The 18,742-nt window shown below is 44.9% G+C and overlaps 1 protein-coding gene across 1 annotated transcript in view; it reads left to right on the forward strand.

Annotated features, from left to right (window-relative positions):
- Positions 1–18,742, forward strand: part of LOC118389410 (VPS10 domain-containing receptor SorCS1-like) — a 147,227-nt gene that overhangs the window by 76,500 nt on the left and 51,985 nt on the right. Inside the window, exon 3 of the mRNA XM_052526069.1 lies at positions 755–854. Coding sequence (XP_052382029.1) covers positions 755–854 — 100 coding nt within the window. The remainder of the gene's footprint in view (positions 1–754; positions 855–18,742) is intronic.

Genomic DNA, 18,742 nt, shown 5'->3' on the forward strand with positions numbered 1-18,742 from the left:
TCAGCACAATCCCCTTTCATCCGCTGTTAGCTTTGACTCAACTGTTGGGATCCATATTGGGTTAGTAGTTTTATGCTGACAGATATGGTGATACTTTGAAACAACAGCGTTGTGCTACCTAGACACGACCTCCAAAAAACTTCACACATTATTTAGCCTTTTCAGTATTCTTTTCAAAATCCACTCAAACATTGCTGTTACTTCCTTTAAAACAGGAAGCTTTGTGTGAATGAAAATGCAGGAGGCCACATGACAACTTTGCATAAAGCTAGTCTAACTCATGGTTCAAATGGCTTCATCTTTGACCAGCTATAGAACAGTCCACTTGAGACTATGCAGCCAGTCTTTCAGCTTTACGTGAAGTTTTGCACTTTGTTGTGCCTTTTTCTCCTAACAGTTTGGACTGAAGGAGTGAATGACATGATTTGACTTCAAATATTTTCCTGGACCATAACAGAGAAACTATTCCAGAAAAATTGCTATTGTTCCTGGTGATGCTGTTTTTGAATTCTGTGCTGTTTTTAAAAGAAGAGCTGGACATTGGTCAGATAGTTGGAGACATACACCCTGGCTAGGTTATGGTTGTTTATCCCTTGTAATCTGAGTGTGTCGTCGTATAGAACAGCGAACCACAAGGAGGTGGGACATAATTGTGCATGCTTTAAAAAAAATCCAACTAAACATTCTCCAGGGGATTTTTAATTACAACAAGAGATTCATCAAGTCTTCATCAAACACTCTGATTCAATTCCAGATCAACCGACTACGGAACCACTTACCAGAAGCTCAATGAGAAAGTGGGGGCGAAAACAATCCTCAGCTACTTGTACGTCAGTCCCAACAACAAGAGAAAGGTAATGTGCATTTATGTGTTTTAAGTTGTGTTGTTATTTTGTCTTATCTCATAGTTAACATTCTACTTTTCCATCTGCTTTCTAAATGCCTCTCTGTGTGGGGTTGTTTCTTACACTGTAAATGCTGACAAATGTCTTAACTCATATAAAACAGCCCACTTGACTCATTCGAACCATCTATCAGTATTACTTCTAAGTAATTTTGTAGTGGAACAAGTTGATCTACTCATTGCAGTGCAGTTGGATACACTTACGAAGGCACGTCAATGGACTTGCAATGCTGATGTCAACTGCCAATATAAAACAAACATACATTTTTGAAGTTAGTACTGCCATGTCTGTTTGGTGCCTTTGTCATCTTCAACGATATCCGCCACATCCATTGAGCCGTGCTAATCTCCACCCAGAGAGTTAGCCGTGATCTTCTAAGAAAATACTTCCAATCGTTAATATTTATACCGACCCTATAAATTCTCTCTTTCCGGAACTAATGAATTATAGACCAGACCAAAAAAAAGGAAGGAAGAAGAAGGATTTAATCAATTCTAGTGTTTTGATCAAAGGATAGACAAGCTCTTCATATTTGCGACCGTTAGTTCACCCCCCTCCAACCCCTGCACCCCCAACCCCATCCAACCCCTTCTCCCACAACCCTCAAGAGGAGCCATCCTGACAATTCGCATCATTACTTCCATCTCCCTTCATCCTTCCGTTCTCACATTCCTCCCTTTTTAACAAGACTCTAATCGGAACAGGTCATTTTCTCCTGGTCAATTCTTGTCTAATAATGAAGATGAAATGCTCCCCCTAACCTCCACCTCTCCTCACCCCCGTGTAACAGTCCAATGAGAATGCTTCGGTCATAGACCAGGAAAGAGGTGTCACGCTAATGGTGAGAGGACAGGAAAAACAGCAGTGAGCTTTATCATTTCTGTGGACTGTCATGTGGAATGCTAGCCTGTTTTGTTTGGAACATGAACACGTTGTATTAACAAGAGGGAGCATAGATAATGGTGCAAAATAAAAAAAACATCAAAGACCAGGGAAAACTGGTTAAGATGTAACAGATGTTGATTGTGAGACATACAGGGAATACAGAACAGTGAGCATTACCATTTCCTTTTAAATATAGTGTGGACTGTTAGCCTGTGGAATAGTGTGGACTGTTAGCCTGTGGAATAGTGTGGACTGTTAGCCTGTGGAATAGTGTGGACTGTTAGCCTGTGGAATAGTGTGGACTGTTAGCCTGTGGAATAGTGTGGACTGTTAGCCTGTGGAATAGTGTGGACTGTTAGCCTGTGGAATAGTGTGGACTGTTAGCCTGTGGAATAGTGTGGACTGTTAGCCTGTGGAAAAGTGTGGACTGTTAGCCTGTGGAATAGTGTGGACTGTTAGCCTGTGGAATAGTGTGGACTGTTAGCCTGTGGAATAGTGTGGACTGTTAGCCTGTGGAATAGTGTGGACTGTTAGCCTGTGGAATAGTGTGGACTGTTAGCCTGTGGAACATTAGCCTGCGCTGTTTTGAAAAGTTTTACTGACGAAGTGGAAGGTATAGGCCTTGATGTTGCTACAAAATAAAAACGAACAAACTACTAATGGTCAAAAAGCCTGTTATCTTACAAAGACCTAACTGGGCCATACCTAGTAATTCAACCCGTCTCTGCAGCAAACCGTCTAGCTTGTACACTGACTGTACAAAACAGTAGGAAGACCTTTCGTAATATTGGTTTGCCATCAGGACAGACTCAATTTGTTGCGGCAATGGACTCTACAAGGTGTTGAAAGTGTTCAAAAATGATGTTCATAATGTTTTGTACACTCAGTGTATGTCGCTCTAAACAAAACACAGCTAGTGGGTTTCTAAAATGGCAACAGCATAGTACTGCAGAGCCACCCCTTTAACACAGAACTCTGGTGATATGACATGTTAAAATGAGTAACTGGGTGCTAATGACACACACACAGACACACAGACACACAGAGAGAGAGAGAGAGCCTGTTGGACCCAGGTTACCTTTGTTATCATCACTCTGGCAAGCTGTCACCCACACTGTTGGGGTAAGTCAACCTTCTGTTGCTGCAGGGAATGGAGGAGTGGAAGAGGGATGCATTGGGTCACTGGTGTACAAGGACCAGTGGAGACCAGTCAGAAACAATGGACCATTATTTTATCATTGAGATCAGAACACTGCATGCATTCTGACTCATTCTGAGTATGAGAACGCTTATAAGGGAAACGCTTGCGAATAACGGTGCTATCAGTAGTTTCTAGTTTTATTACTTGTATGTATGGGATACACATGGTATACCCTCGGCCAACAAACCACTTACTGGCAGGTTCCTTCTGGACAGTGCAACCACAATAAAACATAATAAAAGATAATAGAAACATAAAGTTAATGGTTCAGTAGAATAGAATAAACATTTTAGCATAAGTATAATACAGGAAGGCACAATTTATAGTCTAATATTAACACATGTTTTTTTTTGGGGGGGGGGGGGGCAGTGTATAAATTGAGCTGTATAAATAGTCTTGTAGCAGCCGTTGTGATGTGTATATGTCTGTGTGGGTGAGTGCATGTGTGCTAAGGTGCAGAGAATCAGAGCAGTCCAGTTGAAGAGTAACCACAAGCAAATAGTGGATGAACAGGTATTAATACAGAGAAATGTGTAAGAAATAACGCATGATGACGGTAAATATCGAGAACCCATCTGACATACTTGCAGATCATTATCTTGTATAAATGTTTGGTAGGGCGGCTAAAGCTTCCAGAAAATGAAAGGAATTTGAGGGGAAGCTGGCTGAGCGACGGACAGATTCAGACAAACAACCTCTGGTTCTTTCTCGGAAGCAGATTTTTTGCTGCTGTTGTTGGAAGTAATAGCTGTGTTTTCTGTGAAAATTGCAGAACAAGCTCCATTTTGGTGGCCTCCGGTACATTCTAATATAGAATAGTCGAATGACTTCTCGCATTTTTCTAAAATGTGTTGTTGTTGAAAGATATTTCTTTACAGTAATATGACTGAAAATGATTGAAATGTGGTGTGTTAGTCGTTTTGGACATTGTCTAGGCCTAGTCCTCATCACAGCTATTTTCTAAGTAAGAAAACCTTTTTAACATTAAACCAATCTTGAGATTCAGGTCACATTTACAGTCTTACTTTAACAGGTATGAATGAAGCAGGTGTTAAACATGGGCTTTGCTAAACAGAAAGCAGCAGTTGTCTATTAACTTTAATTAAATCAGTAGGCCTATATCAATATCTTTAATACTAGTATCAATATCTTTAATACTAGCGTATAAGTATCATGTACATGAACTTTTGTAACCTTCAATCTGTATCATATTTTGGACCAGAATGAGGTGCTCTCCACTTCTTCTTATTGTTCCGGTAGTGACAATTCGACATCTTCATCGAATGTTTTCATAATTTATCTGCAGATAATCGACTAAAAAGCAGGAGTAGCCTACCAGTATGCAAATTAGGGAGCCAAAACACGTCTCTTACTGATTCGGTTCCGTTCACCTAGCAGATCCATTGAAAAAAAAAAAAATAATGTCAGTTGATGAACAACCCATCACAAGGCTACACTGACGAGCCACTTTACGGTCACTGGCAAGTTTTTTTTCATGGGCTTCGAATCCTAGGAAAAAAACAAACAAGATCTTTTGGTTTACATGTCCCGATGCAATACCATGGACAGAACTACATTGTATGATTTATGAATAGCAAACGGACATAGGAGATTGACTTTATTCAGTCATTTCGGCACCTTTTGTAAACTAGTCAACGCTTACTGTTCAGTAATCAATCAAAGCACAGTAAATAGTCTATGCGCCCCGACTCCATGGCTGTGTAGGCCGATAAAACATGCGAAAGACTGACAGGCGTCTGTCCTATCGATAGATGACTAGAAGATGCATATCATTCCTTTTAGTGGCAGAAGGCTATATGGACTTTTCTGACTACCTAATTGAAACTTTTAAATGAAAAAATGGCTAGGTAAGTTATGAAGTGGAAAAAGTAGCCGGCTTACAATGAGTGTTATCGGCTATTTAGCCGACGGCCGGCGCTTATGGAAAATACTGAAGAATGCTTTTTCTCATGAACATATTGACTAAAGCAGCAGTCATCGGCACAAATGTGTCAGGCGAAGGCCTTCATTATTTATGTGTGTGTGTGTGTGTGTGTGTGTGTGTGTGTGTGTGTGTTGTGCTCCAAAACAATGACAGCCTCTGTCCAGATCAGACAGCATCAACAGGCAGGTGGGTGGAATATGAATTTGCTTCAGATGAGATCTCTCCCACTACAGAGTTCAAATACTTCCATTCATTGCCACTCTTTTTGGAACAAGCACACATTTATAAGTGCAAATTCATATTTAATGTCCTCGAACTGTCCTCAAAGTAGTAAAGACAAACTCTTTAGAAATGTTCCCATCACTTCTCAAAGAAGTGCAAATGAGGGTACGTACAGATGTAGGATCTTCATTTGATCACTCATTTGTTGCTGAGAATTTTCCTGCACGGCAGGAAATGCAAACTTCTAGTGTATTCCATGTTTAAAAAGGCTTCTAAAATTAGTCATTTCCACTTTAAAATGCCAGACTTGATTTGCCCTAACAAAAAATGTATCGACCCCCACAAAAAATGCCTATTAATTATAATCCACATAATCCACATTTCATGTTGATGCAGGATTATTTTCCTGCTGTAGCACACTGGTTCAAATCTTTAAGTGTCTATTGACGACCAATGCGTCAATCCAAGTAACATAATAAAAAAATCCCCATTAAAATCTGTCAGCTGGAGACATTGGCTGCGTCTCAATCCACCATATCCGCTTATGTCGGCCTTCTGCATCTGCGGTGGAAGGTGACCGAGCTACAGCGGTATTTGTCAGACCACGAAACATCCCGAAAATCGGTCTTCTCAGGAAAACGTCTGTTGCATCCGAACAGTTTGGCCAAAAAACTCTGGAAAGGGGAGAATCTCACAAACACGATGGTGGTCTTTGTTTTTCTCTACAACCCCCACAAGTGTCACAGCACTCATCTGAAGGTAACCCATGTAATTGAGTGGAGGTAGCTTTGTGCCAAAAAAACAAGGTGTATGTGTCCAAAAAAACTCAAATATTTCCTGAGCTTTCTTATATTACCTAGATATAGGACAGACACTTTGAAGCCTTTTTCCTTTTGATTTATTTTTTGACTATGTTTTTTGGACACTTATGAATGTTTTTCTATGGGCTATAGTAGTAAACACAATTCAATATTTTAACCCCAAAAAATGTCAAATCAAATAGCTAAATGGTCCATCATATGAGCATCTTTAAACAATTCCATTTGTCAGTTTAGTACCAACCTCGTACATCAGTAAAATTATTAAAAAGCAGGTCCACACCCATCACTTAGTCTTACTTTCAGCCTTGACTGTAAGATAACACGCCAAGGTTACAACACATGTAATATGAATGCTAAACTCAGTATGCAAGGATATCATTAACTGCAAACATCTGTCTTAATAGCTATAGTGGATGATTAGCTAGCTGCAACACATGGTGTGATAACTTCTTTATGCAGGATACATCCCTAATACAGGAACACTCCAAAAGTAAAACAGGGATGTGGAACTGCCATGGGACCCAACTGGCTCTAGCATGATAGTTTAGCGTGCTAGCACGGCGCAATTTACTTGTTCCTCACCATCCTTCCTTCAGCTGGTGGAGGTAAACACTAGCATGGGAGTGGTTCCTCATCTCACTGTTCTTTATGGGAGTCGATGGGAGGCGTGTTTCTGAGTCGAGACGAGTTAGCCATGCTCTGGATGAAGGGAGTAGATGTGCTTGTGGTGGTAAACGTGATGGAAGCGAACAACCTAACGTTGGGAAAAAAATATAGAACATCTGTCAGCCCTAAGGCACAATCTACAAATGAGAGCAAGGCAAGAACACTAAGGCCCATGAGCAGGCTGAGAGAGGCGGCGAAAGAAAGAGGGAGAGAGAGAGAGAACCCCTTGGAGTGCTTCCACAATCTCAAACAGATCGCATGACGCCACGTGTGATTATTCTTACATTCCCTTCTGATTTAATTAATGTTCCACGTATCGTGATTGTTTGTGACAAAGCAAAATCAAGGGTGTGGCAAAACGGCCCTTCAAAATGGCCCTTCAAGTAGACCTACCTCAAACTGTGTTGCGTGCCTTTCCTTGTATGACATCATTATGTGATGCAGTGCAGTGCAGTGCACTCCAAAAAATATCATTTACATATTTTTTTTTAATTCTAGAGGCAACGCAAACAGTATTATCATTAATATGCTTAATATTATGCACCAATCCCCGATTAGATGTGCTTGTTGTACACAACACTCCACCAAGTCTTCCAATTTGTTTTTGTGTGTGTGTGTGTTGGGTGGTAGGGGCTAGGATGGGAGTCATAAAGCCCCAATTACCGTCAGTGTGAAGATGCAATGTTAGTGTTGGTGAGGTCTGGGCTGGAGTGCAGTGGAAATGTCAAGGAGAATTAGTCTAGACTTCAAATGCCTGGGCTCAAGAGACAGTACTTGTGTTTAATAAGGAGAGTTCAAAGTGTTGCAGCACCTGGTTGGTTGGTGGACTCCATCAGGGGAGGGAAAGAAAGAGAAGACCTCATTATGTAGTCCAGAATAGAGCGCTGTAATAGTGCATGCAAAAGACAAGACAAAGTTAAGGGAGTGATCAAATACGGGTGAAATGAAAAGGTGAACTAATGACGAGGTAATAATGATACAGTCTCTCTGTCTGAATAGATATCCAAAAAGATGATCCATGCACCATTTGCCGCAGTGTGTTCTCACTTGTTCAATGTCCCTCTTTCTCTTCCTTCCGCTTGACCCATATTTCACTTTGGTGAGACCTTTGCCCGAGCATCCCAAGTCTCCCGGCTGACATTTTTATTACCCTCTTATGAAGACTTCACTTCTTTTCCCATGCCAGACCTTGTCCCGGCTTGATTGCCCTTCTTGCCCATAGGCTCAATTAGACATCTACTCTGTCTCCCATCCAAAGCAAGACCTGGATTGTGTTCAAATGGACAAAAGCGGACTGAAACCGAGGAAGAGACTACCTGGACCTGTCCACTAAAATGCTCATTTTAGTTTTCCTTTGTAAAACATTTTAAAACCTGCCCTGCTAAATTAACATAGCCCTGTAGTTAAACACATTCAATCGCTTTCTATTGCTGACATGTTCTCCATAAGTAGGTTATGCCCTGGGTTCAAAGCAGCAACCGCTAAATAGCGCCTTAGGTAGATCTTTAGTAAGCGCAAGTACAGTACGTTGTATTAGCAGATGAAGATGAGTGAAGTCCATTAGGCATAAATGATCTCTCCAAGGCATTGCAGGGCTTTTCATTAACAATGTATTATCTTTCCTAGGTCTTAGTGAGTGTGTTAGACTGAGATTTTTTACAAAGGAAAGAGGAGGCCATTTTTATTAATCCCAGATAGGCATACAAAGGAAATGAAGCAATTCTGTCAGTAATTAAAATGCACTGTGGACAATTAACTCAGTTGTAATAGCATTATTAAGATACATTCTTAAGACATTAATATAGAAACATTTACTCACAGTGGATAGATGTACATTCTGATTTACTGTAGTTCAAGAGCAGTATGTCTTATAAGATTTACGCAATATGATCTTGCTGCCTTTTCTCCTGCCAAGGTGGATGGTTTCAATTCATGATTTTCCCCATGGAAAAACCCGTAAACTTCCTATCCATCAAACTCTAACTTATTTGCTGGGGAGGTTTCTTCTGTTTTTGGACACATTTTGGAATCGCCCTAACAAAAATATAAATGGGACTATCTGACCAGCTGATGCAGAACTCTGTCCAGTGGCCCAATTGTTAAGTTTAAAACAGAGGTAGTTGTTATTTTAAAATTCTTGGGGGTCTGTGGAGGTACTGCAGGGGGTCTTTGAAAAATAGAGATTTTTAATTTTATGAATATCGCTAGCAACAACAGAATAAACACATTTAAAATGACATACCTACAGTAGAAAATTGGATATCACCTTGTTTCTAATGATCTAAACTTTATTTCTCAACTGCTCATATTGTGCAAGTTACACTCATTGGAGCTAATTACACTCACTGGAGTATCTGACATAGGCTTTGAAAAAGCCAGTGCAGCAAGTGCCACTGGCTGCTGGTAAGCTTTCTTAACTCGGACATACAGTTTTGCCAACACATGGCTAACCTTTATTTAACCAGCTGAACAGCTGCTCTTAGCCACTGGCGTAGCAGAAACCCACGCTGGGGGGCACGAGCTCTGGGGGCTGATGAGCTCGTCAACTCACACCTACGTCTAAATTTAATGTTTTTAATAAATCATTTTGACAGTAACCCTCATTTTTTAAAATGTTCGCATCTAGCAAGCAAAGTGTTTTTCTAATCTACACGGCAGGGTAGCCTAGTGGTTAGAGCGTTGGACTAGTGACCAGAAGGTTGCAAGTTCAAACCCCCGAGCTGACAAGGTACAAATCTGTCGTTCTGCCCCTGAACAGGCAGTTAACCCACTGTTCCTAGGCCGTCATTGAAAATAAGAATTTGTTCTTAACTGACTTGCCTGTTTAAATAAAGGTAAAATAAAAAATAAAAGTCAGACAATATAGTTGTCATGTGTCTAATTAGCCTATTTCTCAGCAGCGCCGGCGGCAGCCCGCCCCGGACTCCTCACCTAATTGGCTATCAATAGTTCAAAAAAGTTAGGTGAATCAGGACTCGGATGGAGAGTGACTGCATTGTTCAAGATGGATGAACAAAAGGCAAGACTAAGTGGTGCACAAAAACGCAGCGAAACGAAACACCAGGTGGAAGCTAGTATGTTATGCAGCAGCCTGCCAGTCCAGACTGAGACCTCACTGCCCGGGCCCTGCTATGAGAGTGGCCTTGCTACCCCACTTCTTGCGAATAGTGACCGTTCCTCTAGTGAGAGTATCGAGCCTCCTCCTCTCCCAGGAAACCAACCTGACAGATACTGCCAGAGACCCCCCCCCCCTTCTGTGAACATTGGTAAGCCTACGAGTGATGAGCATCCCAAGTCCACAGTGTGGAGTCCGAGTTCCAGTGTGTAATATAAATAGGCTACCATGCAAAATAATGTATATAGCTATAGATAGGCTAGTAGGCCAGACTGCATTGTCTGCATAATGAAACAATCCCTAGTAAGCTATTGTTTTGATCATTGGCATTAATAGACTGGTTTTACGCAGCACGAACGTGTTCTACCCAAGCTGCGCGAGAGCGTGTGGACGGCCAAGGTAGGCTATAGGTCTACAGTACAGTTGTATCCTATTAAAAACATTACATTGGTTACTGATTAGTATGTTGTGGAATAGAACATGCATTTTACGAACTGCAATGTTGGAATGTCCTACTTTAATTACTGAGCAAGTAAATGCATAATTGCAACCAGTCAGCATTCTATATAGCAGCATTGCAACACTGTAGGCCTATAGCTTAGTGAAACATGGCTCAACATGAGAAAAGGACGACCCCCCCCCAAAAAAAACATGTATCCGGTAAAGCAAAGCTATAGGCACTAGCACACAAGCACTAGCACCAATCTGATAGCCTATCGATAGGCAGACACAGAGACGTAGCAATTTCAGAACCACCGACAGCGATCGGAAGTCTATACTGAGGGGCTGACGGCAGTAGACTTTGCTGGGGACCAGAGAAACTGCGCAACACCAGTGCTCTTAGCCTAAATGTGTGTGGAGTTAAACTTCCTCTTCCAAGTATAATGTGGGGAAGTCAAAATATAGAAAAACTATACCAAATATATGAATTCTAAAATGTTAGTTGCTTCTCCTTGTGAAAGAAACACGTTTTTGCTAACGTATAATGGTGGTCGCTGGTTTGCCTGGGAGGGAGGGGGGTCTCTTGGCAAGAAAAGGTTGAAGTCCCTTGGTCTAGTTAGGTTGGGTGTTCTGTAATTTTGACTTGGGCCACTAGATGGTGGCTGATTCATGGCTTCTACACTACTCTGCTGCTCTTCAGATGTCTCTACTAGGCTAAAAAGACAGTCAAGACTGACCTTTTTGTCTGAGGAGTTCACTTACTGGTCACCGACAGTCCATGGGATGACATGAGCGAACAAGCAACTCCTATTGTTTTCCATTCAACAACAAACGCACCTGCTGCTGGTTTACAGGAAATAACGTCTGCCAGGTTGCCCATTCAAACTCTCATAATCATGTCTGGGTAGTCAAACTAGTAGCAACATGTCAGCCTAAAAGTGGGGGTCTGTTGTTAGGAGCTACACTGTTAGTGAGTTCTACTTTCCCTCTACTCCTCCATGAATTTCCTTGAAATCTTGCCATTTAAACTTCCTATAGTGCAGACAGAGTATATTTGTCGCTTGGGCACCAACTGTGTTACGCTTGGATTTAGAGAGAGGCTTCACAATCCAATTACTGTGACTGGGGTGAAATGGAAAATATGGGCATAATTTCATTAATATTCTATCACTGAGTATTTACTGCTGCACGGCTATTAACTCACTGTGTTATTCATCGCACACTTCTTAAATGTCTTGCAGTTGGTGGCTGCTTCATTATCCTTTGGTCATTTTGAACCTCTTTGGCCTCATAAACTAAATGCACGCACACACACATACGTATACACACACTGGAGCATACACACACACACACACACACACACACACACACACACACACACACACACACACACACACACACACACACACACACACACACACACAATGGTAGCAATTCCAGGCATGCCCTCTCTTTTCCCTGTGCTCCATCAGGGGAAAGTGTGAAGTGTAGAAATGAACAAAATGCCAGCGTTTTGTGTGGATTACAGAGCATGGAACTCTGGAGAAAGTTTCAGAGTCAGCATGATTCCTTTAGTTTTTCTCCTTTTATGTATTAAACTCCAGTAAAGCAAAGGATTTAATTTGGCGGCATAACATTACGCAACATCTGGATATGCATTCTCAGAGTTGTTTTGACCGGTGTGAGATGGTTTCTTGAAATTACCCTCGGAAACGTTGATTGAGTCAACATGTTCCGTCTGTCATTTCCTGTCTAAACATGACACCGTAATGTCATGTTGTGTGATGAGGATGTTGACCTTTCCATGCAGTTTTCAATATGAATCTGTTAAATTACAAGGTGAAGATCCAAGATGGCATATCTAAAGATACAGCTATGTCTAAACAAACAGTCATGTAATGTTGCATGATGAGGATGTTTTTGACATTTTTATACAGTTTTTATAGAAATGTGTAAAATGACAAGGTGAAGCTCTGTCATAACATAAGTTTAAAGGCTTGAAGCTAAGCGTATATTATCCATGTTAAGTGAAGATGAGTTTTTAGATAAAAGTGTAACAGCTGAATGCTTGGCAACGGTCATTGCCCTGTTTACCACTCATGGTTAATGTCATCTTATGAAGCGGGAATATAGTATTCAACACAACTCCTACAGGATTCATTCTCTTGCTGCCACATCTGTCTAACTCTTCCCCTCATTTCTCTCTCATCTGAAGGTTATAAGTGGAACTAATCGGATACACGACCACATCCCCGAGAAGCTCACCAGAATCTTCCTAACCCATTTTCACGTCGCACTAGGATATATCGATTTCCATATTCTAGCAACAAATTATTGAAATAAGTCGTCATGTGAGTGTTCCCGAATTCATGAAACCGCTTATAATCCCCCCTTCACAATAGCAGCATTAGCCCACATAAACTAGACTAGAATAGGCTTTATCGCAATAGGGTGTTGTTTCCATATTTATAGGAGCAAACAGTTTAATAGTGCCCAGAGTTAAAACACTGTCTCTTACAAAGTGTTAATTGTGTATGGAATGTAAAAATAAACTGTGTTGGGTGCTGCATTTTGATATTTGATTGGATTGGTCAGCATGTGGATCACGTATGGTGCTACGCTAGCTAGCTCACTGTGATTGATGAACTTGTGTTTGGGGTCGGCCCACTATAGCTACCATTACCATGCATAGTTTGACAAATGACTTCGGCCGCGCCTGCTCAAGCTTGCTAGGTTATATAGCCAATGGTGCCTATTGGAAGTGTGTTAGACGTTTTACCTCATGCCCCATTCCCAAATCCACCCCTATTGATGGTAATCAGGGAAACTTAGGAGATTTGTCAAATGGGGAAACCTGTTCAAATCACCTTGGGTTGTTCGTTGAAGTTTGTGTCTCCCTACTCTGTTAGAAAAAAGGCTATCCTCTATAACCCAGTCAGCATGGTTCCATAGCGGTGTGATCCCTGCATGACTGATGTCATTAATGACAATTTGCTAGCGTAATGTGAACAGTGGTTTTGCTGGGGTTGGTGAACTATAGAAATATGGTGGTGTGAGGAGACTCCTAGACTCCCAGACTTTGACGGTTTGACGGTTCCACAAGGTCTCGACACTGAAACTGTGGAGGTTTATAGAGTCGTTGTCTGACACTGAAATTGTGGGCACTACTGGGATGGATGAGTTGAGATAATAAGTGCCAATCAGTTCATGGTTTTATTAACATAGTGACTCGAGAAACACACACATACTCACTCACGCACACATACTCACTCACACACTCACTCGCACACGCACACACACTCACTCGCACACGCACACATACTCACTCGCACACGCACACATACTCACTCGCACACGCACACATACTCACTCGCACATGCACACATACTCACTCGCACACGCACACATACTCACTCGCACACGCACACATACTCACGCACACACACACATACTCACTCGCACACGCACACAAACTCACTCGCACACGCACACATACTCACTCGCACACGCACACATACTCACTCACTCGCACACGCACACATACTCACTCACTCGCACACGCACACACACTCACTCACACACGCACACATACTCACTCGCACACATACTCAGTCGCACACGCACACATACTCAGTCGCACTCGCACACATACTCACTCGCACGCGCACACATACTCACTCGCACGCGCACACATACTCACTCGCACGCGCACACATACTCACTCGCACACGCACACATACTCACTCGCACACGCACACATACTCACTCGCACACGCACACATACTCATTCGCACACGCACACATACTCACTCGCACACGCACACATACTCACTCGCACACGCACACATACTCACTCGCACACGCACACATACTCACTCGCACTCGCACACGCACACATACTCACTCGCACACGCACACATACTCACTCGCACACGAACACATACTCACTCGCACACGAACACATACTCACTCGCACACGAACACATACTCACTCGCACACGCACACATACTCACTCGCACACGCACACATACTCACTCGCACACATACTCACTCGCACACACACACACACACACACACACACACACACACACACACACACACACACACACACACTCACACACACACACACACACACACACACACACACACACACTCTACTTCCTTCCCACTGTGCTACTGATAAGGTGTTATGTAAGCGTTCAGGATGACTGATTCAATTACATTTGCTGCTGATTATATCTTTTGATATATGTGTTTTTTTCTCACTTGGCACAATCACAGGAGAAAAAAATTGTGAACCTCCAAGAAAAGAACAAAGCTTGTGGGAAATTAGAGCTTTCAAAGCCTGACTGAACAGACAGCAGGAGAGAAATCTGAATGCATTACCCATACACACTCGCTACAAGATAGGCAAAGGGTGTGTTAAAAGACTGTCTGTACAACAATAATTAGGATCTAGCAAAGCGGAACACAGGTTTACAAATGAGATATCTAACAAGCAGGAGATGACAGTGTGTCTAAAGACGCCAATTTAGAACCACAAATTACTGACATTTATATCTGTTATTAAATGTAGACTTTATAATCAAATCATATAATCTAATAATAAGATCTATTTTTTTTCAGTCAACTTCAAACTCTCAAGCTGCCCATCACATGGATTCAGTGGCGGTTGGTGACGTTTAAGATGAGGGAGGATGAGCATGGCCTTATTTCTGTTACCAGCTCAATGTAGGTTTAGGTTACTAATTGATACTAGAATTTTCCCTATTCCCGTCACGAGGTTGCTACAATCTAACCTATGAAAAGTTTACAACTTGGTTGCAAAGGTCGAGAGAGACATTTGCGTAATCAAGGTGATAGACAGTGACACATTCAATACTTTGCACACTCTTGGCTGCATCGAGCTGATCTAGGGTGTAATCATTAGTCCAACAGTTTCAAACAAGAGTTTTTATTGGACAAATTCAGGTATGTTTATCCCTGTTTCATTACATTTGCTTCTGTTTAAGACATGTTTTTCAACATAATTGGCGGAATGAATACACCCTAATCCCACGCAAACACAGTTCACTTTCATAGCAGCCACATACAAACAGCATGATTATTTTTGCTCAATGTATAATTCCTTCTCACATCTACACGATCTCCTCCGCTCACATTTTCCCTTCACTTGTGGACTTCAGTACACAACACATCAGCTGTCTGTGACCAGGTGAAAAAAACTTTCCAAGCCAAACCTTAATATCATCATAACCGCAACACACAGCCTACATCATTGTCACCATATTAGCTAAGGTCATAGTCAACATGGTTACTAGAACTAACACGTTAGTAAATCTGCTACAATCATGCAGTACAGGCAGCAAGCAGTTTAGCAGTTACACTGATGGGCCCTGGTAGCAATACATTTGTCACGTTCTGACCATAGTTCTTTTGTGTTTTCTTTGTTTTAGTGTTGTTCAGGACGTGAGCTGAGTGGACATTCTATGTTGTGTGTCTAGTTTTCCCTTTTCTATGTTTGGCCTGATATGGTTCTCAATCAGAGGCAGGTGTTAGTCATTGTCTCTGATTGGGAACCATATTTAGGTAGCCTGTTTTGTGTTGGGTTTTGTGGGTTGTTGTCTTTGTGTCTATGCACCAGATAGGACTGTTTGGGTTTTTCACATGTGTTGTTTTGGTATTTCGTAGTGTTCACGTTTATGGTGTTGATCTCTGACCACACTGCACTTTGGACCGATCCTTCGTCCACAGAAGAAAACCGTTAGAGAACCACCCACCACAAAAGGACGAAACGGCGTGGTAATGGGCATCAGCAGCGATGTCAGGAGTTCTGGACAAGGGAGCAAGATCTGGACTGTGTCACTACTTGGGAGGAGACAGACAGGTGCGCGGTCGACCCAGGGAGAGTGCCGGAGCCCGCCTGGGATTCTCTGGAGCAGTGTGAGGAGGGATACCGGCGAATGGAATCAGCTCGGCGGCGCGGTAGTAAGCCCGAGAGGCAGCCCCAAACATTTATTGGGGGGGAACACAGGGAGTGTGGCGAAGCCAGCTAGGAGACCTGCACCAACTTCCTGTGCTTACCGGAGAGCGAGAGAGACCGGGCAGACACCGTGTTATGCTGTGGAGCGCACGGTGTCCCCGGTGCGGGTGTATAGCCCAGTGCGGTACGTTCCAGCTCCTCGTATCGGCCGGGCAAGAGTGGGCATCGAGCCAGGTGCCATGAAGCCGGCTCTACGCATCTGGTCTCCAGTGCGTCTCCTTGGGCCGGCGTACATGGCACAAGCCTTACTAATGGTGTCCCCGGTTCGCCAGCACAGCCCAGTGCGGCCTATTCCACCTCGCCGCACTATTCGGGCTACGGGGAGCATTCAACCAGGTAAGGTTGGTTAGGCTCAGTGCTCAAGAGCTCCATTGCGCCTGCACGGTCCGGTCTATCCAGTGCCACCCACACGCACCAGCCCTCCAGTGCCGGCCCCACGCACCAGGCCTACAGTGCGCCTCGTCTGTCCAGCTGCCAGAGCCTCCCTCCTCTCCAGAGCTGCTAGATTCTCCCTCCTCACCAGAGCTGCTAGAGTCTCCCTCCTCACCAGAGCGGCTGGAGTCTCCCGCCTGTCCAGAGCGGCTGGAGTCTCCCGCCTGTCCAGAGCGGCTGGAGTCTCCCGCCTGTGCAGAGCGGCTGGAGTCTCCCGCCTGTGCAGAGCGGCTGGAGTCTCCCGCCTGTGCAGAGCGGCTGGAGTCTCCCGCCTGTGCAGAGCGGCTGGAGTCTCCCGCCTGTGCAGAGCGGCTGGAGTCTCCCGCCTGTGCAGAGCGGCTGGAGTCTCCCGCCTGTCTGCAGGGAGTCTCCCGCCTGTCTGCAAGGAGCCTCCCGCCTGTCTGCAAGGAGCCGCCCGCCAGTCTGCAAGGAGCCGCCAGTCTGCAAGGAGACGCCAGTCTGCAAGGAGACGCCAGTCTGCCAGGATTCCGCCAGAGCCACCAGTCTGCCAGGAGCCGCCAGAGCCACCAGTCTGTCAGTAGACGCCAGTCTGCCAGGAGCCGCCAGTCTGCCAGGAGCCGCCAGTCTGCCAGGAGACGCCAGTCTGCCAGGACCCAGACCCGCCAGTCTGCCAGGAGCGGCCAGTCTGCCAGGACCCGCCAGTCTGCCAGGAGCCGCTAGTCTGCCAGGAGCCACCAGTCTGCCAGTAGACGCCAGTCTGCCAGTAGACGCCAGTCTGCCAGGAGCCGCCAGTCTGCCAGGAGAACCAGTCTGCCAGGAGCCAGAGCCGCCAGTCTGCCAGGAGCCGCCAGTCTGCCAGGATCCGCCAGTCTGCCAGGATCCGCCAGTCTGCCAGGAGACGCCAGTCTGCCAGGAGACGCCAGTCTGCCAGGATCCGCCAGAGCCGCCAGTCTGCCAGGAGCTGCCAGTCTGCCAGGAGCCGCCAGTCTGCCAGGAGCCGCCAGAGCCGCCAGTCTGCCAGGATCCGCCAGTCTGCCAGGATCCGCCAGGATCCGCCAGTCTGCCAGGATCCGCCAGTCTGCCAAGAACCGCCAGTCTGCCAAGATCCGCCAGAGCCGCCAGTCTGCCAGGATCCGCCAGGATCAAGCCAGAGCCGCCAGTCTGCCAGGATCCGCCAGAGCCGCCAGGATCCGCCAGAGTCGCCATTCAGGCAGGATCCGCCAGAGTCGCCATTCAGGCAGGATCCGCCAGAGTCGCCATTCAGGCAGGATCCGCCAGAGTCGCCATTCAGGCAGGATCCGCCAGAGTCGCCATTCAGGCAGGATCCGCCAGAGTCGCCATTCAGGCAGGATCCGCCAGAGTCGCCATTCAGGCAGGATCCGCCAGAGTCGCCATTCAGGCAGGATCCGCCAGAGTCGCCATTCAGGCAGGATCCGCCAGAGTCGCCATTCAGGCAGGATCCGCCAGAGTCGCCATTCAGGCAGGATCCGCCATTCAGGCAGGATCCGCCATTCAGGCAGGATCCGCCATTCAGGCAGGATCCGCCATTCAGGCAGGATCCGCCATTCAGGCAGGATCCGCCATTCAGGCAGGATCCGTCATTCAGGCAGGATCCGCCATTCAGGCAGGATCCGCCAGAGTCGCCATTCAGGCAGGATCCGCCAGAGTCGCCATTCAGGCAGGATCCGCCAGAGTCGCCATTCAGGCAGGATCCGCCAGAGTCGCCATTCAGGCAGGATCCGCCAGAGTCGCCATTCAGGCAGGATCCGCCAGAGTCGCCATTCAGGCAGGATCCGCCAGAGTCGCCATTCAGGCAGGATCCACCAGGATTCGCCAGTGACGCCAGTCAGCCTGAGCTACCTCTCGGTCCTGAGCTGCCTCTCTGTCCTGAGCTGCCTCTCTGTCCTGAGCTGCCCCTCGGTCCGGAGGAGTTTGTTTAGTCCAGTGGGGCCCTTTAGTAGGGTTGCTAATCCTAGGTCAGCGGCGAGGGTCGTACTGTCACGTTCTGACCATAGTTATTTTGTGTTTTCTTTGTTTTAGTGTTGGTCAGGACGTGAGCTGAGTGGGCATTCTGTTGTGTGTCTAGTTTAGCCTTTTCTATGTT

Source organism: Oncorhynchus keta, chromosome 10 (assembly GCF_023373465.1).
Source record: "Oncorhynchus keta strain PuntledgeMale-10-30-2019 chromosome 10, Oket_V2, whole genome shotgun sequence".
In the NCBI taxonomy this organism is placed as follows: Eukaryota; Metazoa; Chordata; class Actinopteri; order Salmoniformes; family Salmonidae; genus Oncorhynchus; species Oncorhynchus keta.